Raw genomic sequence first — 24922 nt, forward strand, 5'->3', positions numbered from 1 at the left:
TCAAAACACACAATTTTTATTTTTTTTTGGCAAAAGAATCAAAAAACACAATCTAAAACACAATCGTCTATGTAATCTTTCCTATATCATAATTGTAAGATCACAATAAATCAGCGTTAAAAAAAAAATTTTTAGAGTCATAAAAAAAACCTTATTCCTCTATTTAAACCTCCCAAAAAGATCCGACCTATTGTAATTCCCAAGAACATAGCCAATGACCTCAAAAGACCCTCTTAAAGTGTAAGAATAGTAATACACACACGAGAATCAAGAAGCCGCAAGAATATAAAGACACAACATCTTTCTGCTCACCAAATCAAACCCTATTTTCTCCTGAGAGAGCCACAAGAAACTCATGCAATATTCTTCACCCCACTAGCTAAACTCACCACCTCCATTGTTATTATTAATCTCTCTTCATCCCTCTCTCTCCACTCTTCATCACTTTCTCACAAAATGAGTACCAATTCTTCTTACTATCTCACCTTCAGTGACCCTTTCTCCTCCCACGAGCCTCTTGTTTCACGTAAGCTATTTCTCCTCAGAAACGTCCAAGTTCTTGAGCTTCTTCTTGCCCTATTCGCCTTTATCGCCATACATTCCTTGCGTCAGAAGAAACACTACGGTCTTCCCGTGTGGCCGTTTCTAGGCATGCTTCCTTCTCTAGCTTTTGGCCTCAGAGGAAACATCTACGAGTGGCTAACCGATGTTCTCCGTCGTCAACACGGAACTTTCCATTTCAGAGGCCCTTGGTTCAGCAGCCTCAACAGCACCATTACTTGCGACCCAAGAAACGTTGAGCATCTCCTCAAGAACCGTTTCTCTGCCTACCCTAAAGGCTCTTACTTCCGAGACAACCTTAGAGACCTTCTAGGAGACGGTATCTTCAACGCGGATGACGAGACTTGGCAGAGGCAGAGGAAAACCGCAAGCATCGAGTTTCATTCAGCTAAGTTCAGACAGCTAACAACTCACTCCTTGTATGAGCTTGTTCACAAGAGGCTCTTACCAGTTCTTGAAGCTTCGGTCAAAACCTCTTCTCCTATTGATCTACAAGACGTGTTGTTGAGGCTAACGTTTGATAACGTGTGCATGATTGCTTTTGGAGTCGATCCAGGATGTCTTGGTCCAGACAAACCTGTAATACCCTTTGCTAAAGCCTTTGAGGACGCGACAGAAGCTGCGGTTTGTAGATTCGTCATGCCTACTTGCGTGTGGAAGTTGATGAAGTGTCTTAACTTAGGAACTGAGAAGATGCTAAAGGAGTCAATAAAAGGTGTGGATGATTTTGCTGAGGAAGTTATCAGGACGAGGAAGAAAGAACTGTCTCTTGAAGGTGAATCCACAAAGAGATCTGATCTCTTGACGGTGTTTATGGGTCTTAGAGATGAGAAGGGAGGTAGCTTTTCAGACAAGTTTCTTCGTGATATATGTGTGAACTTCATACTTGCTGGGAGAGATACTTCTTCTGTTGCTTTGAGCTGGTTCTTCTGGTTGCTAGAGAAGAATCCAGAGGTGGAAGAGAAGATTATGGTGGAGGTGTGTAAGATTTTGAGGCAGAGAGATGATAGTGGAAATGGAGGGAAGATAGATTATGAGCCTGTTTTCAGACCAGAAGAGATCAAGAAGATGGATTATCTACAAGCTGCTTTGTCTGAAGCTCTTAGGTTATACCCTTCAGTTCCTGTTGATCACAAAGAGGTACTAACTTTTACCTAAATCTGCTATGTTTTTACTTCCTAATTACTATTTGATTGCTTATCAGAAAGCCATTTTGTTTAAAATTGGAAACATATACTTTCGCTGCATTTGAAAGAATAATATTTTAAGATTTTCACACATATTAACAAAAATTAAATACATATTTTTATCTATGAGGAGTAGTTTTAAATTTTAAGTTTTATTTGGTTTCAAATAAAGCTTATCATTCATGTTTTTAGACTTTCATTTATATTTATTTGCTTTTTTTGTGACAAAAAAAGAAGCAAAAGAACTAATTAAAATTTTGAAATATCAACTCTCAAATACAAAAATAAAATTTAAAATATCATATTTAAATACGGAGGGAGTACGGAATTAAGAAAAAAACTAATTGCTTGATTAATTACTGTTTCTTTTTAGTACTTCCTGATATTAGGTCGTATATAAAGCCATTGTGTTAGAATAGATATTCGGTAGAATATTGTATATGTCTATATATGGTAAATACCATAACTCATAGGAAACCCTACTCATTGTATCCTATAAATATTCATCTAATGAATCATCTCCGATCACGGAGCTTTATCAAATAACATGGTATCAGAGCTAAAATTTTTCTGCTGAAACCCTAAGCAAAACAACGCTCGATCCTCTCCGCATTTTCTTCTTTCTCACGTTCTTCTCTCCTCTTCCTCTTCATCTTCTTTTACCTTCTCTCTCACGGCAAGATGTCTCTCAACGCCGTAGCTCCCACCATAGACAAGCCTTATGGAATCTCTCAGATCCGGGCTTACATACCGATTCAGCTTGACATGAAGAAGCTGAACTATAATGTATGGCGTGAGTTATTCGAAACTCACTGCACTAGCTTCGGTGTCCTTGGACACCTGGATGGATCCTCTGTCCCCACTTCGGAAGAAGACACACAGTGGAAAGAACGTAACGGTCTCGTGAAGATGTGGATCTACGGCACCGTTTCTGAGCAGATCCTTGACACCATCCTCAAGGCGAAAGTAACTGCTCGTGACCTCTGGCTCACACTAGAGAACCTGTTCCGTGATAACAAAGAAGCTCAATCCATTCAATATGACAACGAGCTTCGCACTCTCACCATTGGCGATATGGACGTCACCGCCTACACTCACAAACTCAAGATGCTGTCTGATCTGCTAGCTAATGTTGACTCACCCGTCACAGATCGTGCGTTAGTGATGCACATGTTGAATGGCTTATCAGAAAAGTTTGACAACATAACAAACGTCATTCAACATCAGCAGCCATTCCCCACATTCAACAAAGCCAGATCTATGCTGTTAATGGAGGAGAAACGCCTTAGCAAACACGTCAAGCCGGCTCCTCAAGAAGGCACCAACTCCTCCTCTCCAAACATTCTCTACGCCAATTCAACTCAACAGCAAGAACGACCCGGACAATACAACAACAACCAAAACTCTGGTCGTAACTACGGCAACAAAAACCGTGGACGAGGTGGCCGTCACAACCGTGGCAGAGGACGCAACAACATCCAGTGGATGAACCAGCAAGCATCATACCCACCATGGAACTATACTCCACAACCGTGGATGTATCCATCAAGCTACGGGCCTCCACAGATGTATCAGCACCCACAATACAACATGGCGCCTCTGTCGTACCAACAATCACCAAATCAGTTCTCCATGGGGTCAGCATCATCTACTGGAGTCCTAGGACCGTTTCCTCAACGTCCACAGAGCGAAGCACACTTCATTCACCAATCGTCACCATCACCATCGGTCGGGAGCTCTTCCTTTGTTCCTTCTACACTTCCTCACGCGTTCAGCACAATGAGCCTCCAAGACCCGATGGATAACAATTGGTACATGGACTCCGGTGCGACTAATCACATTGCGGCTCAGCCAGGTATGCTACGTTCTCTTTTTAATAAGAATTCTTTTTCATCTGTCAAGGTTGGTAATGGATCCTCTGCCCTTGTTACCCACACCGGCCATAAAACCATACCCTCTCCAACCCGACCCCTCCACCTTCATGACGTCCTTGTCTGTCCTGATATAATCAAGAACCTAATTTCGGTTCGACGATTTGTAACTGATAACTTATGTTCTATTGAGTTTGACCCGTTTGGTTTCTGTGTTAAGGATCTTCAAACCAAGACCAGACTGCTCCGATGTGATAGCTCCGGACCCCTCTATTCCATCACAGCTCCCGCATCTTCTCCACAAGCTCTCACTATCTCTGCATCACCCGGAAATCTATGGCACCGTCGTCTAGGTCACCCGGGCATATCTACTCTTACATCTCTTGCATCTTCTGGCTTTATCTCTCTCAATAAGACCGACATGACAAATCTGTGTCATGCGTGTCAATTAGGCAAACATGTTCGAATGCCATTTTTCAACTCTAAAACTTCTGTTACAAACCCTTTTGAGTTAGTGCATTCTGATTTATGGACAAGTCCAGTTTCAAGCATTGGTGGTGCTGCATATTATCTAATTTTTCTTGATGATTACAGTCACTATGTTTGGGTGTATCCGCTCAAGAAAAAGAGTGAAGTATTCAGCCGATATTTACACTTCTCTGCATACATCCACACTCAGTTTCATCGTGTTATTGGATCACTGCAGTGTGACAATGGACGAGAATATGATAACAGACACTTCCGGGACCATTTCGCAACCACCGGAACACGTTTTCGATTCTCATGTCCATACACTTCACAGCAAAATGGCAAAGCTGAAAGAATGCTGCGAACTCTCAACAACTTTGTGCGCACACTCCTGATACAATCACACATGCCGCTGACGTACTGGGTCGAAGCTTTACACACTGCAGCCTATCTTCTCAACATCTTACCATCTGCGGCGATCAACGGTGAGATTCCATACACAAGACTGTTCAAGCATCCGCCTCAGTACACTCACCTCCGCGTTTTTGGATCACTTTGCTACCCAAATCTCCTACCTACATCACCACACAAGCTTGCACCAAGATCAACAAAGTGTGTGTTTCTGGGCTACCCTACTGATCATCGAGGCTACCGTTGCCTTGACATGCACACAAAGAAGATCATTCTATCAAGGCATGTCATCTTTGACGAGAATATCTTTCCGTTCTCTCAGCAGAAAGTGAAGCAGCAACCTGAAACCCACTCACCTCTTCTGCCTCTGTTACCTCCTCCTTTGATCAAACCAACTACGAACCCCAACCCTCCACCAGCACCACCAACCGAACCACAACCCCCACCAGAACCACCAACCGAATCACAACCTGAGCCAAATCCCACACAACCTTCAGTACCTCCCCAACCTCAACGAACCCATAGCATGACAACCCGGAGTCGGCTAGGTGTAGTCAAACCAAAAACCCGCCTATGCCTTCACACTACCTCTGTATCTCCCTTACCCATTTCCCATATACAAGCGGCAAAGGATCCAAATTGGAATCCGGCCATGGGAGATGAACATGGAGCTCTTATTAAAACTAGAACGTGGTCTCTTGTACCACGGCCTAAGTCTGCTAATGTGATTCGTTGTATGTGGTTGTACAGGCACAAGTTCAATGCAACAGGTACGAGGGTGAGGCACAAAGCTCGATTGGTGGCAAATGGAAAATCGCAAAAGCAAGGGGTGGACTGCGACGAAACTTTCAGCCCAGTCGTCAAGCCTGCAACAATCCGTGCCGTACTTGGAGTCGCAACAACAAAGAATTGGCCACTACACCAACTTGATGTCAAAAATGCATTCCTTCATGGTGATCTCAAGGAAACAGTCTACATGCATCAACCACCCGGATTTCAAGATAAAACAAAACCTGATCATGTCTGTCTTCTCCACCGATCTCTCTATGGACTCAAACAGTCTCCACGGGCATGGTACAATCGGTTTGCAACGTTTGCGAAACGGATAGGTTTCATTCAAAGCTCATCTGATTCATCACTCTTCATATTCTCTCGAGGACCAGCAATCGCCTACTTGCTTCTCTACGTCGATGACATTGCCCTCACAGCCTCTACGCAGTCTCTTCTATCATCTATCATCACGGCCCTGCACAAAGAATTTGAGATGACAGACTTAGGTCCTCTTCATCATTTCCTTGGAGTCTCTGTTACACGAAACACGCAAGGCTTGTTTCTCCACCAACAAAACTATGCAGCTGATATCTTACAACGAGCCAACATGACAAACTGCAATCCTTGTCTAACGCCCGTTGATACCAAGTCTAAATTAGCTGAGGATGATGGTCCCCCTGTTGCTGACCCGACTCTCTACAGATCACTCGCAGGCGCGCTTCAGTACCTGACTTTTACTCGCCCCGACATCTCTTATGCGGTGCAACAGGTCTGTCTCTTTATGCATGATCCACGCGAGCCTCATCTCCAAGCCATCAAGCGCATCTTGCGCTACATGAAAGGATCAATAAGCCACGGCCTCCAACTCTACAAGAATTCACCGCTGGACCTCATAGCATACTCTGATGCTGACTGGGCAGGATGCCCTACAACACGTCGCTCAACTTCAGGCTTCTGCGTCTTCCTTGGCAACAACCTCGTCTCCTGGTCTTCCAAAAGACAACCCACCGTCTCAAGATCAAGCGCTGAGGCCGAATACAGAGGCGTTGCAAATGCAGTCGCCGAGCTCACTTGGCTCCGCAACCTGTTCCTTGAAATGCGCTTGCCATTCACCAAAGCCTCTATCGTTTTCTGCGACAATGTAAGTGCAGTCTACCTGTCCACAAACCCCGTCCAGCACCAACGCACTAAACACGTTGAGATAGATATTCATTTCGTTAGAGAAAAGGTGGCAATGGGTCATGTTAAAGTCATTCACGTCCCCTCCTCTCGGCAGTATGCAGACATCTTCACCAAAGGTCTCCCAACCTCTTTATTTGAAGAGTTCCGATCCAGTCTGAGCATCCGCAAGTCTCCAGCTCGGACTGAGGGGGGGTGTTAGAATAGATATTCGGTAGAATATTGTATATGTCTATATATGGTAAATACCATAACTCATAGGAAACCCTACTCATTGTATCCTATAAATATTCATCTAATGAATCATCTCCGATCACGGAGCTTTATCAAATAACACATTGGATGACCCAAAAACTTTAATATGCTATCATGTTTGGTTACTTATGGTTACCTAATCAGTAACCTATAGTTATTATGAAATTATTGGGAAGACAACTAATTAAATATGCAGGTATCTTTAAATCATTTATTCATAGAAGAAATGAAAAACTACATGTTTGACTTCTTGGTCACACACAAGAATGTTATGTTTTGCTGTTTCCCCATGAAACCTAACTACCAACTCGTTCATATTAAATGTACATGATGCTAAAGTACCTATCACCCGTGCGCGAGGTTACTATAGAGTAGCTGAAATTAATTTATTTGTTACTATTATTATTCAGGTCCAAGAAGATGATGTATTTCCTGATGGAACAATTTTAAAGAAAGGAGAAAAAGTTATATACGCAATTTACGCTATGGGTCGTATGGAAGCTATTTGGGGAAAAGATTGTCGTGAGTTTAGGCCAGAGAGGTGGCTAAGAGATGGGCGGTTTATGAGTGAGTCGGCATATAAGTTCACGGCCTTTAATGGCGGTCCACGCCTTTGTCTAGGCAAAGATTTTGCTTATTATCAGATGAAATCTACTGCAGCTGCAATAGTTTACCGGTACAAGGTGAAGGTGGTGGAGGGTCATAAAGTGGAACCGAAGTTAGCTCTTACAATGTACATGAAACATGGCTTGATGGTGAATTTGATCAACAGGAGTGTCTCCGAGATTGATCAATACTATGCCAAGACTATTGATGATGGTAATATTATTTAGTGTTTAATGTTTGAGATTTGTTAATTAGTTAAGATGGTGACCATAAGAAGATTGTTTACTTATTTTTGGATCATTTGAATTTTAAGCTATTTTTCTTTGTTTTCAATTTGGTAATTCGATGATGTGTATAGTCTATTTGGGTTTTAGCGTTTGGAAATGAGGAAAGAGGTTGTTATGGTTGGTAACCATTTTATTGCTAGGAAAAACAGTTGGTAGGGCTTGTAATATCATAGTAATAAATTTATTACTTAGAATTTTAATCTATTTTTATGAGTACAAGAAAATTTTATTAGGTATACTAACATATTATAATCAATATTTTTATTAACAAACTGTTCTTCTTCGGCAAACAAAATCGTTAAGAAACTAAACGGTTTTTGGTGAAAACTATCCTAACTTTATTCTGAAAAATAAAGTGATGGATGAGTATAGCTTTAACATATTGATCGATATAGCTTTTAGATATGTTTACATAAACTTTATTTATTTATTTATAAAAGGTTTTACATAAATTTAGCATTTAATATAGAAAACTGTAAATTTGGTTGAATCAATACTAAGCTGTCTAGAAATTTATCAAAGAAAAGTCAATATGAAACATGGAGTAATAATAAAAGAGAGAAAAGAAGACAGCATTTGAATTAATGAATTTAAAAAAAATTAGGCAAAAAAAAAAGAAGACAGCATGCGAAACTCTGGCGATGTAGAAGCGTGGACACGACCATAACTAATCTGTAAAGCTATCAGATCGAACGTAATCTAAAACGTCGTCAAACTTTAGGATTTATTTTCAATTTCTTAATTTCAGTTGTCATTAGTTTAATTATGGAATATATCATCTGAAATTTACCAGGATATATAAGTTCTAATTATTAAAAATGATTGGACATCAGTAGTACAACAATCATTCATAAATTGGTAGACTAGTAACAAAATATTAACGTTACATTCCAATTATAAAACTTCTATGTTTTTGTGAAACAAAATAAGTTACACTACTGCCTACAAAACACGATGGTCATAAGAAGATACACATAGTCTATTCAACTCCTAAGGCTGCACGATCTTAATACTTGGAAGCATGTTAAATGAATATACATTCATCGCATTATCGAAAGCGTGCGAACACAAACACAATCTGTTCTAATAAATAATAAAACAAATCAGATAATTCCAACTGTTCAGAATCATCACCAACCCTTACATTACAAATATTTCATTTCTCAATCCTTCGACTCAACTTCAATGGGCAAACCGGAGAGGAAAGCCAGAGAGAAGACATGCTCTTCTTCGTCGTCTTATCTTCTTCGCTGCTTCGGTATTTCCCGGAAAATACACTCTCACAAACAAATGCTAGACGACGGCGCCGGCGGTCAAGAGAAGAAGAAGAAAACAAGGAGTCGTTGGTTTTCTCGAGCGACAGCATTCCGTGTGAAAAACTGCGAGATCACAACGACGACGATTTGTGAGACGAAGAAACATAACTTGACTATTGAAGATGATAAGCAAAACCTGTTTCGGGTGATACGTCAAGTTACTGATCCGAAGAACATAACTGCCGTTGGACAACATGAAACGAAAGAGGTAATTTATTCATTACTTTCTTTTTTATTTTCTTTCCCAAAACAAAATAATTTTTTTTTCTTATTATTATATTCCTGATTTAAAAAAAATAAACCACAATTTTTTTAAAAACATTTTGTCACTTTTTTAAAAAACATTGTTATTATGTTGTGTCCCAAAGAAGTTGACAAGTTTTTTTCACATTTCACAGAAAAACACGAGTCAGCAAAGAGACATAAACCCGGAACCGTTGACTTTATCAGGATACGACATGTGTTGCGAACAGGCATCAGTTCGTGTCGGGAAACTCGAACCGACTAAACCTGTCAGGTCCGGGCCAAAGCGGGAGAAGAATTCTCGGGTCAGAAAAGCATCGTGGGTTGACCCGGTGATTGGGATATCAATCATAATGCTAACGCTAATGATCATGTTGATGTGGGGACGTTTGTGTGCGGTTCTTTGTACATGTACTTGGTGTTACTTTCTCCCTCGTCTCAAACGCAAACGCGTTGGTGGCGGTAAAGCTGAAGGCAAAGATGTTTTGGATTTGAACTCTGCGGCTTATAAGAAAAAAATCGTTTTGGACGGATTTTTGGTACGGCAGCAACGTCGCGTTTTGATGTGACCACGTTTTGATATCTTTTCTAATTTTGGTTTATTTATTAATTGCTTTCCCTTAGTTGTAATTTCCGTTTATTCATTGTTTTGTACATGCCATAACCACTGTTATTACTCATTCATCATGCATGCACGCACATTTATATATACATTTGTCTATATATTGTTCTCTTTCTGTTTCATAGTATAACTATAAACTAGAGATTGACCCGCACGCCCGTGCGGGTGTTAATTTTTACGGTTTTATAAATTATTCGTTATTTTATCATTAGTGTTATATATTTAAGATGTGTCGTCGTATAACTAATTGTATTCAAAATATTTGGATTGAATCGGGTAATAAGATTATTTTTGGTACAAATATACACTCTTTTCAGATACATTGGTTAATTAAATATTTTTATATTTCTACACATCAAAATCAAAATCATTCAGACCCGAGAGGATCCAACTCAAGCATCATACATAAATTTATAATATCCAAGTGGCGCCTAATTTAAAAATCCAAAAAAATTAATCCCGAAAGAAACAACTTGTACCTCAATGAGTATCCGAATGTCCATACTTAACTGATTTTGCAAATAGATTAAAAAGGAAACTCTTTCTATATATTTGGCAAAAATAAGAAAAATAGAAAGAATTTTTTATTTAATAAAATAGTTATATGAAGTGAAACATTAAGTGACAATAAATGTAATACTTTTTAATTATTTTGATTTAAATTATTATCTTGTTCATATAAACTATGCCTTTGAATTATGTGTTTTGCTATGTAATTTTTCACCAATTGGAACTAAGACAAAAGAAAGTTTTAGTAAAACATATTAAACCAAACTATTAACCATATGCAAAACTCGGTTATCTTACATTTATATTTTTTTATAATTGCACAAAGTTAATATTGATTAACTAATAAATAAAAATCTACATTATTACTTTTACGGTAAATATAATTAATGATGTGATATATTGTTAAAGTAAAATAATTAATGAAATTACTAAAATAAAACTATACTTATATTTTTATACATTAATATTTGTTTTTCATAATTAGTGTTTTATATTTTAGATATGTCGTAATATAACTAATTGTATTCAAAAGATCCGGATCGAATCAGATAATATGGTTATTTTTGGTACAAATATCCAAACCCGTTTCAAATACATTGGTTATTTAGATATTTTAGGGTCATATACATCAGAACCAAACTCATCCAGACTCAAAAGGATTCAACTCAAAACCTACACATAAATTTATAATATTCAAGGAGTGAGTAATTTTAAAACAAAATAAAACGATACCCGAAAGGAACGACTCGTACCTAAGTGGATATTTAGTGTTCATGCCTAACTGATTTTATAAACTAATATAAATGTATTTTTTATGTGTTTTGCTAAATTAAGTGAAACTGAAAGAGTTTTTTTTTTTATTTAGTAAGCAATTATATTGAGTGAAAAATTAAGTGACAATGAATGTAATTCATTTTTATTATTTTGATTTAAGTTATGATTTTATTCACTAAACATATTTTTGAATTATGTTTTTGGCTACGTAATTTTCCACTGATTAAAAAAAAATGTTATAGTAAAACAAATTAAAACAAACATTTAACCTTATGCAAAACTCAGTTATTTTACTTTTTTGATTTTATAATTGACACAAAACTAATATTGATTAACTACTAAATAAAATCTACACTATTATTATTATGGTAATATAATTAATGATGTGAAATATTGTTAAGACAATATAATTAATATGAGTGAAATATGGAAATACAATTAATGTAGTACTGCTATCTTCGTTTCCAAACAATTTTCAGTTATAGTACTATTCATGTTTCCAAACATTACTAAAGTGTACTTCAGTTTTAATAATATAGATAGTTTTAAAATGTTTTGTTGATTTCAAAATATAAACTATTTCCACATTTTATGCGACTTTCGTATATTAGGTATAATGTGACCAATCAATTTTATTTAATATTGATTCAGTTATATCTAATTTATATATTTAATGATACTTTTCCAATAGTGACAATTTTCTCAATTGTCGTGCTTTTAACTAAAACTATTTATATCATGAAACATAGTGAGTCTTGTTAACACCTTTTGAAGTTAAACCTTTGAATTAACTTTACTAACGGTGCAAACATCCTATGTAGATCAAAAGGACTGATCTTTTGGTTACAAGATCAGTTGATGAATTATAACTATTAATTACAAAGCTATTGATTAGTCTGGTAAAACAACATTTTCTAGGATAATATACCAACGTTTAGTTTCAGACTTCAGTGATCTGGCTTTAATTTACTTTCTGTCCAAGAATCTAAACAATGAAGGCCGTTCTGAGGTAATGATCGATCTATCAGTGACGAAAGAATTAACCTCACAGCCTGAGAAACTCGATTGATAAGAGGAGACCTGCAACTCTCAGCTCCCGAACCAATCTCAGAATCTCAACACCTGAAAAAAACACCACCACAATAAACAAGCGTTTTCTAATCCGTGTCCCTATATGTTCTTTGTAGTTTCACTGTACACTAGGAAGAAAACAAAGAGTACAAGAACAAGAGAAGTTTCTTACATCAAACTTTTGTATTATCCGATCAAGACCACCATTGCCTACAGGTGAATTATAAGACAAAATTCACTCAACACCTTCAAGAGATGTTCTCGCAACTGAAGTCAGCACAAACACAATCATACACAAAAATAAAAAAAGCTAACTGTACATGGCAGCTTGATCTGACAAAATCCACATGGCCAGACACAAGATTAAGTAAACTCGACCAACTGCTGATGCCAAATATGTAATTCTCTCCGATGAATAATACTCTTAGAAAAGAAAATTCCCATATACTTGCTACTACTGAATACCCCTCAAAATAGCCGACTAAAGTATGTTTCCCAACAAGAATGTACTTAACAGAACAAGCAAGAAGTAGTTTGACAAATTAATCTACGGAGGGCAGAGAGAGACCGCAACAAAATAGCACTGAATCACAAAAAATTAGACCGTCACTGGAGAAACATAAGTGTTCCCACTTTTTGGATCAAAGCAATACACATAGATGCAAAGGGGGTGCCGCCACAAAACATATAAGGCGTGCAAAAGACTACTTTTTTTAAAGGAAACAGGATTTTATAGGGGAATTAGCATTGGATTACTGGAAAAGTGGCAAAATGGTTATCTTAGACCAGAATTAGTGATTAGGCCAATGCGCCAATTATAAATCTCTGGAATAATCAAACGCCACAAACCAAGAGACATATTTGTCAAATAACACATAGTTGAAAAACGCTACACCACTTTGAAGATATATATATATATGCAAGAGAAAATCTTTTCTCAAAACCAAAGATTATATCTTGAGCAAAGCCTAAGAAAATAGCACACGTATTCACATGTCGTACCCACATGGCCATGACCACGACCACATAAAGAGGCAATTATGTAAACGACTCTTAAACACGACACCGTCGTCAGGTAGCTGCAAGAACATGCTTAGGAAAACAAGTTAAGATGGCTGTTATTTCGAACACACTGACATAAGATTAGCTGGATGTCTCAAGCTTAGCCCCAGAAGAGAAAGACATGAGAACAAAAAATTACTAGAAAGAAGAAAATTTTGAAGCTGCCACATGCATGGACCTAAAGGGACTGTACTTATCCAAACAACAATATACAGATTAAGCAATAGGTCTCAAGTCTGGGAACTAACAAAGAAGCAAACTCAGGGAAATTCTTGCAAATACACTCAATAGTCAGCAAAGATTAATCATGAAAGACCCATTACATAGATTAGAAAATGAATCATAAATATAATTTGACTATGAAGTTAAATTCATTTAACCATTAAAAGCTTTGTGCACATTGTGACTGGCATAATTACAGGACTGAGAAACAGAAGTCCTAACCAATTGTAAAAAAAAACCTAATCTGTGAGAAAATTGATCCCCCCGATACAATTGTCAGGAAAAATTATAATTTACAGAATCCTGACAAAAGTTGTTTTGATGCCTTTAGAAGTGAAAAAGTCCTTCATAGAAGAGAAAGTTGTATAACTGTTAACTGTTTGATGACAGCACTAACTTAATTTTAGAATTTAGAAACTCAAACCTAGAGGATTAATCTTGTTAATGAGGCACTAGAAGCTCCTTTTTCCATTGATATTGACAGGAGCAGACCAACGAAATTCTACCTCTAACCTCAAGCTGGCCTCCAGCAATTCGCCGTAGGCATGTCTGGCCGAGATGGTAGCATCTGGGAAGCAGCATGACCTTAAATGGGTAATGTAAAATAATAAGGTAAGCATAAATTTCTTGACAGTGTCTTTGAGAATCTGCAATCAGATGCTAACGTTTGCATGACCTTAAATGGGCTGAGATAGTCTCACCTTGAATTGTAGGGACGGCTTGTAAGTTACTGGCAGAAGAAGGCTGATAGCTCATTGGCACTGAAGGTGGCCGAAAAAAATCTGGTGAAATTGCAAATAAGACGATCAATCACAAGGATAGCCATGACACAAACATACAAGCTGAAAAATCATGATTAACAGATGTATCCCAATGCTCACAAGCAATCATGCAAATTAATAGGATTCAACATTAAAGAGAGTATATAAGGTATCAAGTATCTACATACTGTCTGTGGCTCTAGGAAGGCCTGGATGTGAATTTCTTCCAGGTATCCAGGCACCACTCTGGTTTTCTGCACTACGCCCATTTGAAGACATCCGCCATGGCTCCTCATTTCTAAAACGCCGTCCATCATCGCGTTGAGGTGGGAAAGAATAAGGATGAGTGTAGGAACGCTGGGATTGTGACTGAACATGGCTTGGATAGGGAAAATGACTGGACGGTGCTGAAGGCAGGTGCCTAAGCATAGGTCTTTGGGACAGAAGAGTGTTCGGTTGAAACCGTTGGTTCTGTGCATCGCTGTTCCCAAATTCTAGTTGTCTGGAGGAAGTAAATGCTGAAGGCTCTCTGGAGCTGTAGACTCCTGCTGGAGAAAAATTAGATGACTGCTGCACGAAAAATTCAGTTTTTCCAGGCCCCTCAACATGACTTCCACGTAAAGAACTTCCAGGCCCTTGGACAATTTGATCACCCTGCATATGGTGCCCAGGAGTTTTAACATAAATGATAAAAGAGGAAAATGTACATTATGAATTTGTGAAGCATCAAACAGAATAAATCAACGAACTTACAGTGAAAATGGTACATTGGTCTTGCTGCATAGATCCTAGGTATGTTTGATGCGATAATGGATATGCTGGAGGAAAGCCTAGTTGAAGTGGTAACTGTTGATGGCTAGCAATGGACTGTTGAATTGTTAACGATGGTGGTAAAGCTATAGATTGTGCAGGCAGTGGAGGTGGAGGTGGAGGTGGCGGTGAAGGTGGAGGTGAAAGGGGCGGTGGTGGTGGAGACTGAGATGGAGATGGAGGAGGAGGTGGGAATTGTGTTGTAGGAGGTGGTGGTGGCAGCAATGGGGGAGGAGGTGGGGATGGAGGTGGTGGAGAAGGAGGTAGAGGAGGGGGAGATGGAGGTGATTCTTGAGGCAGGGGAGGAGAATCCTCTGGAAGAGGAGGCGCCCAAGTTGACTTTTCTGCAACTGGTTCCCTAGCATCCAGTGACTGCTCCTTTGTCTCATTCTTACAGGAAGCGGAAGGTGCTACATCTTTCGGCTGACCAGATACATCTTCCATTTTAAGTTCACGATCTACATCCTCCAAAAATCGATGAGGTCTATCACTCAAAGTATCACGTGCTTCCAAGTCTTCTAAAGCATTGAAAGGTTCACCAGATGATGTGTTTTTCGCATCTTGTGGTATTGGAAGATTTGGAAGATCGTCGTCATCTTCTTCATCATCTTCAAAGGTACGAGAAGAGAAAAACCCTGGTAGCTGAATAGTTGCATTGCTGCAGACAAAAAATTGGCATATAAGTTTATTAACACTCGAAAGACTGATACTAAACTCATTAAATAAATAAATTGACTTTGCCTTTTCTTTTGTAATCACCATATATAAAGCCCATACAGTAAACTACTAAGCAAGACAAGCGTTTAGCATACCTGCCATACTCATCAACAAGCATCCCTTCCATTTCTCTTATAGGATCATTTACAGCACGCTCAGATCTGGAAGGACGCCGCATGGACAACCCACCAGTTGCATCATCACTAGAATTTCCAATATCATCAATATAGCGACGCAGAACAGATTCAGGGAAAATTTTCCTATCAAGCCACAACCTCAAAACCTACAAAAAGGCGAGGACGTCAATGACTCCAGCCAACGAAAATGCAAAGATAACCTCAAAACGAGCAAATAGTAAAAGTACCTTGAGACATTTACGACGGTTATCACGAGCATCGGTCCCTGGAGGGGCGGCAGCACCTAAAAGACGTGGCAAAGCAGCTTGCACTGTAGGAACGTATGAAGCACCAGCAATACCTACAAAAGAATTCGCAAGCATCATTAATTATCTATAGGAACAAATATATTCTGATAGCAAACTATACTAGTGTACTCCTTGAAATGCAGTCAAAAACAATAAACAACAAAATCCAAATACTATTAGCAATTCAGGGAAATGAAAAATTGAGAACAGGTAGTCAATACCTTTTTGGTTGTGCGAACACTGGGTGATAGAGTCAACAAGAAAGAACAGATCCACTTTACGATGTAAGTGAGGCTCATTTTCCAACTTTCGTATGAGAAGTTCCACCACCTAGGTATAAACACAAACAAATTTCTCAGCTAAAGCAGTTTACGTAGCAAGCTAAACATCCAATAAGTTAAGCTTAAAAAACGCAACTTAAAAGTGACTTTCACTGCGCAGCCTAACACTAATTTTGTTGACAGCCTTAAGACGGAACAAAAATAAAAACCAACCGACCATCTTACCTCGCTAGCAATCCCATACTTGGCACAATCAATTGCTAGGCGCGTTGCACGTCCGATACTTTCTTTAGTTCTTGATAAGGTCTCTATCATACCCTCAAAAGCATCCCGAGAAACAGCAGCCTCAGTGCCACCACTAAGTGAACCTCCAACTGACTCATGCCCTGAACTAAGTTTTCTCTCTTCATGATCATCAGTCTCATTTTGATTTCTTGATGAGGACTGATGCTCATGATTTGACGGAAAAGAGTCTTGTTGATGTCCTTGAACAGCGACAGGCATTACGATGGCCGCAGAAGCTGAAGCATTCTGAACCATAACTGGGCTATGACTCCTCATCTGTGTTTCACTGATGTTTAATAAACTAGAATTCAAATTCCCAGAAACTGAATTTTGTGAATGTGCTAGTTTTCTTTTGGCCTGTGCAGCTGCAATTAGATCCTTCATAGATGCAGCCGAATCTGGGGTCCTCGCTCTGGTGAATGGAGCACTCCCATTTTCTCGATTGTAATCAAGCCTGCATTATAAGAAATAACTATAAGCGACAGAACAACAAAACCACAAAAAGATAACGGATAGAACGTGACATACATAACAGCAGACAAGTCCCCAGAAGTGTCTTTTGAAACAACAACAGTATCACTCAGACGTAACGCAGCATTTGAAACCACCGTTGGCTTATCTCCAACTGAAGCTGGTCTTTGTCTCTGATTTGCTGGCTGAGATTGGGAAGGGCTTACTTTATCAGATCCCACAACTGATTCCTTACCAGACTCACTATGAGGCTTCTTTGCATCCGAAACTTTTACAGGTGGTTTGGCAGTTTTATGCTGTCCTGCAACCTGCTTGTTAGGTGACACCAGCTGAGGAGACTTCATAGGAGATCGCAAGATTTGCTTGACATCCTTTGCCGGTAACTCACTGATGACTTTAACCACGGGTAAACTGTTTGTAGAATTCTCCACATTATCTGATAATACACGTGAAGTATCCTCGCAATGTTTACGCAGGGGTACTTTCCTTAGTCCCGTACTCTCTGTAGATCCAGCAGATATTCTGGCTTTGGTAGAAGTACCACGACATACGTTAGCATTTTTAGGACCATCAGCCAATACTGGCGTTGCTTTGGGAACAACGGATTGACTTCCATGTGATGGGGTTTTTGGATCTTCATCATCATCTTCGTCATATACACAAACAGCCCTCCTTTTTTTCAGCGACTGTGAAGCTGGAACCTTGGCATTACTAACAGAAGAGGAACGGTCCTTCTGTTCCAGCTGACCTTTCCCGGATTTATCAGTCACAGACGAACGGTCTCTCTGTTCCAGCTGACCTTTCCCGGATTTAACACGGGACCCAGAAAGAGGAGGCGAGTTATCATGCTCCACTGTTTGTCTCCGGCGCTTAGTTACAACTATTTTATCATATTGTAAATCACCTCCACGAGCACTTAGTCCTACAACAAGTTCACGCTTAATATGTGATACAGTACCAGTAGAATCAGTTACACATTTTTCCTTGTCATTTTTACCTTCACATCGCGGCTTTTTTGCCGCACGTGAGCTTTCATCTACTCTTGATGCAGGCTTCCCTGATTCACTTTCAAGCCTCCTTTTCTTGCCGGAAACCCCATCCTTAACGCCAATTGATTTTTCTTGCTTAACACCAGACACTTTGGAGCTAGATTTCTCTGTCAACAGACCTTTTGACTTTTTGGGATCGGGTTTACCACTAGTATCTCGACCATCAGGGACATGGGAGATATCGCTTTTGTCTCTATGAACTGTATCTTTCCCTTCTCTGACCGAGCCACCTGCTTCCTTCTTTATTCTCTTACCGTTGGGCAGACCCTTTTCACCATTACCAAATTCCTTAGTGCAACCATCACCGTCAGTTCCTTTATCAAAATCTCCTTCCTTTATTTTAGGGTCCACCTGCTCTAGTGACTCGCTACCCGAGGATGTGGCTGTGATCTCTGTTTCAACTCTTTTCTTTTCTACTTTGGGGAAGTAAGGTCCCACCTCAGAATCTAAGTTATCAGTTCCATCAGAATCAGTGACGGTGTGATCTGTTCCATCAACTGTCTCATCCTTTACCAAACCAGGATCCGCAGCATCCATCGGATCCTCATTACCCAAAACACTCGACTTGTGATTTCGCAACTCTTCAAATTCTGTGCATATCTCCGTCACAGCCTGTGCAAAGTACTTGACCGTTTTACCTTGACATCTTGCCAACAGTTTGCTCTTTGACTCACTAGTGAAGGCTTGAATATCAGGCGGTGCAACAAAAGCTCTGCAGTAAAGTAACATAACTTCGTCAAAAACAATGCAAATAACAAAATCAACTCCAAACACATAGTAACCTAAACATCAAGTAACATGGTGAGTAAAGGTGAAAACTTTAGTTACGGCAATAGAACACCTGATATAACCGAGACCTACAGTTAATATAACTATCTAGATGAGAAGGTATAATAAGAGAGTTGCTTACATCTCCTGCGTACCAAAGAACTGAACAAAGTACTTCTTAGGATCTGGAGCACGATCCCACTCTTCAGGCCTGCTAACCTGAAACTCAAAAAACAAAGAGAGACTAAACGAATTCAAAATGACTTTCACGCTCACTATTCATCAAAGACGAAACCTTTATCAACACATGTTCATCATAAATGCAACTGTAGAATATTTATCAACAATGTAACATATGAGTCTATGACTGTAACTAACTGAAACTAAAATAAAAGAAAGAGAACAACACTAGAGCTAATCCAAACCAAGAATCAAATTAAACCGGAACTAAACCGGAACGAATTAAAAGATAAACCGAACCTTAGCAGGCCAAGCGGGGAAGCCTTTGACTTTGGCGAGGACGAGATCACCGAGAATCAACTTCCCGTTGGCCTTGGCCTTGCTCGCTCCTCTTTTACGCCCCGGAGCCATAGGCGATTTGGTTCCTCTATTAAACCCTAATTTTTTTAACGGAATTGCGCAATTCAATCCGGAGCGTCGCTGGTTGACGCGTTGACGGATGCAGATACGGATCAAGTACAGCGACGGAGCGACGGAGAGAGAGAGAGAGAGAGAGAGAGACGATGAGGCTTTAGGGTTGAGAGGTGAATTGAATTGAATTGAATTTCTTCTACACGATGATGTTGGTTTACTCTTCTTTGTCAGCTCTTTTTATTTTCCTTCCTTTTTGTTTTTGCATATAAGTAGAGATCCAATTCAACATAATTCTCTCTTATTTTCCTTTTTTTGTTTAATTTAATGGTTAATTAATATACTCCCTAAAAACAAAATATATTAATTCTACGTGTTTCAAAATAATAATAATAAGCCACTAGTCATAGAAGTTGTATAATTATAAAAACAGAATTAAATAACATTTTGAATTTGTAATGTCATATTTGCATATATTTATTTTAATGATAATTTATGAGTTATTACGATATTATAAAAAGTTTACCAAAAATATAGATCAACTTTTTATGTAATGGATGAGTTATTATCATATTTTTAAAAATTTATCAAAAATATAAATTAATATTAAATATAATTTGGTTATGTCATATTTAGTATAAGTTATGTCATTAATTTTAGTAGTCATGTCACATTTTCTTATAAAATTGATTGTAAAAAGTATATGTGTCAAATTACTTCTGAAGTAATTTCTAGGAAATATATATATATAATGGTTTCATATGATATGTAATTTATTGATTGATGAATCAAATGTTTGTCACTTTGTTTCTAAGGGGAATGGTTAAGTAAAAGATCTGATTTTTGTTTACGACGATGATTTTTTTACTAATGTGTTGTTTGAACAGTTTTTACACAAAGATGACTTATGCTGAAATTTCAGTCGAAAGAAAAAATGAGTGTTACGTCTTCGACAGTAACAAGGATGAAACTTGGATGCAATTTCATGAATCTCGATATCCATAGACCTCCCCTCTACCATCGCTTTGAAGAGCAAAAGAGCTCTACGGTGTTGGTTGCTCTTTATATTCTCAAATTCAGGCAACTTCATCACTTCTGTTAGCTGTGCTCTATCTTCATCTTATTACTTCTGATAAAATTGAAAGAATGACAACGAAACAGCAAGGGGGATATTGCTTCTAGATTTTGCAATGCTTAACATTTATGTTAGCAATGTATCTCATTCGTATTTATTTCCTTCAGGGGTGAGGGAATGCAATGGAAGATGATCAACAAAAGCAAAACACTAAGCTGAATATACAAGCCGTTGGTTTCTCGAGCAACCAATAATCAGTCATATAAATGGGGCTAGCCACTCCTCTTGGTTAAGCTCTTCCCATTTACTTTTCAGCCTTTTAAGCAACAGATCCAGAGCAAACTCAGCTGCCATGCTCTCGTTTCCAATGTCTTCATCACGAAGAAGGAAATATCTCAAGTCAAACAGAACTTTTTGGTCACAAGAGGATTTGTTTTCAAACCCAGCTGAAATGCTTTCCAGAATCTTCTCCAGAACTAGTCTTGTCTTTTCATTTGGAAGCTCCTTCTTCAGCTGATCAATGACCAAAGAAACTAATTGCAATGCTTGGCTTTTCAAGCTTACATTCTAATTCAACCCCTTTTGGTATTCTATAACTAGGCCAATAACATGTGCTCAGGACAGTGACCGTCAAATCAACTCTTTTTGGTATTTTAGTATTACCATTTTCTATATATTCCTGGAGCCCTTTGTCATACACGTCACTTATGTAAAACATATTAGCTAAAATCTTAATTCCTACTAACATATCATTTAACTAACCATTATTTTTTATAAAAAACATTAGATATATTATTTTGATCATATTTTTCTTATGCAAAAGTATTGAAATAATTAGATGTTCTTTTAAAACTAGGGAAAAAACAGAGTTTGGTATGTGATCGCCAAAAAAAAAAAAAGTAAAACCTTAAAACTAGGGAAAATACATATGACACTAGTAAAAGCAGTAAGTGAATTGATGATAATGCTCCCAAAATAAATAAAAATTGATTAGATGTACTAAAGTCTAAATGCATAATAAGACAGATCATTAGGTTTAATTTGGAGATTTTAGTAGATTAGCCGAAATAGTGGAATATAAAAATAAATATGGTCTACATGATTGTGATTAGTGTAAAATTGAATTAAATGGAACATGAAAACAAATTTTATCTGATTCATCTGCAGAATAGCGGAAAAAGTATTTATAGTTGCAGTTTTTTACTGTAATTTTATTTTCATTTTAAGGTGAAAACTGAAAATTGAAGATAATGCTTAATTCCACTAATATATCTTTTTGTAAAGTGTAATTCCACTAATCTTTATCTTAAAATAAAACAAAATAATCACTTTCTTGTTCTTCTAACTTTCTAAGAGCATGTTTATTGCATGTCTCTTAGGTTAGGGTTTTTAGCGTAATATAAAATACGGTTCTTAGCTTTTAACTAAAAAAGCTAAGAGACATCTCTTATATCTCTTATTTAAGAGACGTTTCTTAGTGTTTTTAGTTAAAAGCTAAGAGATCGTATCTTATATTACGATAATAACCCCAACATAAGAGGCATGCAATAAACATGCTCTAAGCATGTAAATGGCCATTTGGACCCATAATACGTCGTTAATAGTGGACACTCTTACTCTTTACAATTAAGTCGATTGTTATTATTCTTGGACCAGAGAAAATCATTGATGATTTTACACTTTAAATCATAATTTAGTGACTAGAACACTAATGAAACAAATGGAAACTTTAATCATTATGATTCTATAAACCCTAATTTTCAACGGAATTGTGCAATTCAATCTCGATTCCAATCCGGAAACTATTTCCACCGGAGCTTCGCTGGTTGTGCCGTCAAACGGATACAGATACGGCTCACGTACAGAGAGAGAGAGAGAGAGAGAGAGAGAGAGAGAGAGAGAGAGAGAGAGAGAGAGAGAGAGAGAGAGAGAGAGAGAGAGAGAGAGAGAGAGAATACAAATGAAAAACTCTTTGTCAGCTTTTTATTTTCCTTCCTTATTTTCTTTTACATGTAAGTAGAGATCCAATTCAACATAATTCTCTCTTATATTTCCTTTTTTGTTTAATTTAATGTTTAATTAATATATCCCTAAAAACCAAATATATCAGACAAGTAAGGGGTTCCTCCAGGTGCTGGTGTTGAGTTAAACAAACAAACGGGAGTCAGATAATAAGAAACGAAAACAAAGACTTTTCGGACCGAAGGGAATATCAGGATAAAGAGTTTGTAACTCACTTGCTTGCTAAAGGTAGCGCTAGCTAAAGTAAACTTGAGCTACAGACTTAGGAGAGAAAGGCAGCTAGTCGCTTAGCGGAGCAAGTTCTATGGACAAGCTTGAGTTAAGCATCGATTGAAGAGCAAAGAAGAAGGCCAGACTGTTGCCCGCGGACAAGCTGGCTTTGAATACTCTAGTATCTCAAGAGTCAAACCATTGGTCATATATGTACTTTTAAAAATTGTTAAAATTTTTAGTATACCTACTGTTCCATAATATTTATCATTTTAACATTTCTTCGTATTATATAAAAATGTTATTTAAAATTTTAATGCAATTTATACATAATTAAATTTAATATTAGTGGTTAAATATATTAAATTTAGAATTTTTTTATTTATTTCAATTATTATTAGTTAAATAATTGTAATTATCAAAAATTCAACACATTTTATTATTTTTCTAATTTGTGTGAAAATGTTGAAATCACATTCTTTGTTATTCTCTATAGGAGAACCAAATCCATATATAAAAGTAAATATTCGAATTTCTTAACAGCTTTTTATGAAGACAAATGAGATAACGATAGAAACAACTATCAATCAACAAGACAGTATGAGGCTTGTCACAGAGATCTTAAAGAATCTCGCCATACTATCTCAGAGGCTACCATAAGAATCTGAATGATGTTCTAACACAAACTACCATAAGTTAATGAAAAAGCCAAGAATACAGATCACGGCTTTAAGGAATAGCAGGCGACATCATTAAACTTTTCAAATAAGCAAACCTTCAAAGGCTGTGACTCCTCACACTAAACAACAATCTGACTAGTCTAAACCTCTACTTAGTTCACTGATATTATAGTATAAAACAATGAGGTTTTCCGGGAGCTCATTAGTCATTACCAATGGTAAGAAAAATATAAAAGTGGACTGTGCTGGTTCTAAACGATGATATGATTTTATGTGAAGGAGTTTTCATTGATTTATTAACGCAGCTGAGAGGTCAGAAGAAGACTCTGGTTTATCCGTGAACTCCATAAGGAGATTGCTTCAGAGAAGTGCCATCAGAATCATGGACGTAATGGAAGGAGTCACTAAGTAAGTCACTGACCTCTTCAGTGGAGATGAGACGGTTGTGTTAGCCACAGGTGCTGCACCAGCGATGGAGAAACTTCAAATGACGGTTCTTCTCACCATTGTTGTTCTGCTTATCGTGTTTGTAACAAGAGCCACAAGAGCTAGATAGTATTAAACAACCAGCCAAACTAAATGAACTCATGGTTCATGGCCTGCGTTACAATTGTATTAAGAGATCTCTGCAGCTGGCATCCTTGTGCTACTATTTTTGTAATAAAAGAAAAACAGTGATTTCTTCAATCACAATATATACATCATTTGAAACATTAATCCCAAGAAAAATCAGTGAACAAAAATGTTTATGAGAATAAAGCAAGAGGGAGTTTCATGATTTCAGTTTCAAGGAAACTCACCAAATAAGACAGTACATGGAGAATAGATTCAAAGCTCAGTTAAAATCAAACAAGATCAGAATGAAATCAAGGAAGGAAACAAGAAAGTGAACGTTCCAGGATTGCACAATCAGAACAAAGTGGAGACTTGATACACTTTAGTGTATCATTTAGCACAATTGGCTTGCAAGTGATGGGACCAATGGGACTTTATATGTTATTAATTGTTTGTTGGTTTGGTCGATGTAAGACTCTTATCAATACCGCTCCTTTTAAACAGCAACGTCCCCGACACTGGTGAGAGGTAATCGCTGGGTCTAAGGAACGAATTGCTCTGATACCATTTGATACACTTAAGTGTATCATTTGGCACAATTACCTCACAATCAAGCCCATCTAAAGTCCAATGGTAGAACCCACTCAAAAGCTAACTTGCAAGTGGAGGGGACCAATAGAACTTTATATGTTATTAATTGTTTGTTGGTTTGGTCGATTCTTATCAGAGACTGAAAAACCAAACGTTGAAATGCGTTATGTTGATGTTGTCAAAGGGATTGGTCCATAGGTTTTGGGATTAACCTGG

At 37.8% G+C, this 24922-nt stretch overlaps 3 protein-coding genes across 6 annotated transcripts; 2 read left to right on the top strand and 1 right to left on the bottom strand.

Annotated features, from left to right (window-relative positions):
• The first annotated feature begins 198 nt into the window (after positions 1 to 198).
• LOC106404620 (cytochrome P450 86B1-like) lies at positions 199 to 7766 on the top strand. The gene is made up of 2 exons (XM_013845332.3): positions 199 to 1701; positions 7114 to 7766. The coding sequence occupies exons 1-2, from the start codon at positions 457 to 459 to the stop codon at positions 7534 to 7536; spliced, it is 1668 nt and encodes a 555-aa protein (XP_013700786.2). The 5' UTR covers positions 199 to 456; the 3' UTR covers positions 7537 to 7766.
• Positions 7767 to 8250: 484 nt separating this feature from the next.
• LOC106425733 (uncharacterized protein At5g23160-like) lies at positions 8251 to 9874 on the top strand. Its single transcript, XM_013866443.3, has 2 exons — positions 8251 to 9120; positions 9311 to 9874. The coding sequence occupies exons 1-2, from the start codon at positions 8782 to 8784 to the stop codon at positions 9722 to 9724; spliced, it is 753 nt and encodes a 250-aa protein (XP_013721897.1). The 5' UTR covers positions 8251 to 8781; the 3' UTR covers positions 9725 to 9874.
• A 3680-nt stretch (positions 9875 to 13554) lies between these two features.
• Positions 13555 to 19840, bottom strand: LOC125581375 (ENHANCER OF AG-4 protein 2-like). 4 transcript variants are annotated; one of them, XM_048746705.1, is made up of 12 exons: positions 19463 to 19818; positions 19125 to 19201; positions 18163 to 18926; positions 17223 to 18087; positions 16635 to 17148; positions 16350 to 16458; positions 16069 to 16181; positions 15800 to 15987; positions 14931 to 15645; positions 14366 to 14831; positions 14118 to 14198; positions 13555 to 14001 (listed from the first exon to the last, which is right to left on the bottom strand). In XM_048746705.1, exons 1-12 carry the CDS (start codon positions 19571 to 19573, stop codon positions 13931 to 13933), a joined length of 4074 nt encoding a protein of 1357 aa, XP_048602662.1. In that variant the 5' UTR covers positions 19574 to 19818; the 3' UTR covers positions 13555 to 13930. The 4 variants fall into 4 exon arrangements, with proteins under 4 accessions (XP_048602662.1, XP_048602658.1, XP_048602664.1 ...); XM_048746701.1 differs by having other exon boundaries at positions 17223 to 18926; positions 19463 to 19840; XM_048746707.1 differs by having other exon boundaries at positions 14362 to 14831; positions 17223 to 18926; positions 19463 to 19819.
• Between the last annotated feature and the right edge of the window lie 5082 nt (positions 19841 to 24922).

Source organism: Brassica napus, chromosome A2 (genome assembly GCF_020379485.1).
Source record: "Brassica napus cultivar Da-Ae chromosome A2, Da-Ae, whole genome shotgun sequence".
NCBI lineage: Eukaryota > Viridiplantae > Streptophyta > Magnoliopsida > Brassicales > Brassicaceae > Brassica > Brassica napus.

What these genes read in the sequence shown, in the direction of transcription:
- LOC106404620 (XM_013845332.3), top strand. Translation starts at nt 457, where the DNA reads ATGAGTACCAATTCTTCTTACTATCTCACCTTCAGTGACCCTTTCTCC. An exon ending in TTCCTGTTGATCACAAAGAG is followed by an intron (nt 1,702 to 7,113) that starts GTACTAACTTTT and finishes ATTATTATTCAG; the next exon opens with GTCCAAGAAGATGATGTATT.
- LOC106425733 (XM_013866443.3), top strand. Translation starts at nt 8,782, where the DNA reads ATGGGCAAACCGGAGAGGAAAGCCAGAGAGAAGACATGCTCTTCTTCG. An exon ending in GACAACATGAAACGAAAGAG is followed by an intron (nt 9,121 to 9,310) that starts GTAATTTATTCA and finishes CACATTTCACAG; the next exon opens with AAAAACACGAGTCAGCAAAG.
- LOC125581375 (XM_048746701.1), bottom strand. Translation starts at nt 19,573, where the DNA reads ATGGCTCCGGGGCGTAAAAGAGGAGCGAGCAAGGCCAAGGCCAACGGG. An exon ending in TCCCCGCTTGGCCTGCTAAG is followed by an intron (nt 19,202 to 19,462) that starts GTTCGGTTTATC and finishes TTTGAGTTTCAG; the next exon opens with GTTAGCAGGCCTGAAGAGTG. An exon ending in AGCCGTCCCTACAATTCAAG is followed by an intron (nt 14,002 to 14,117) that starts GTGAGACTATCT and finishes TACCCATTTAAG; the next exon opens with GTCATGCTGCTTCCCAGATG.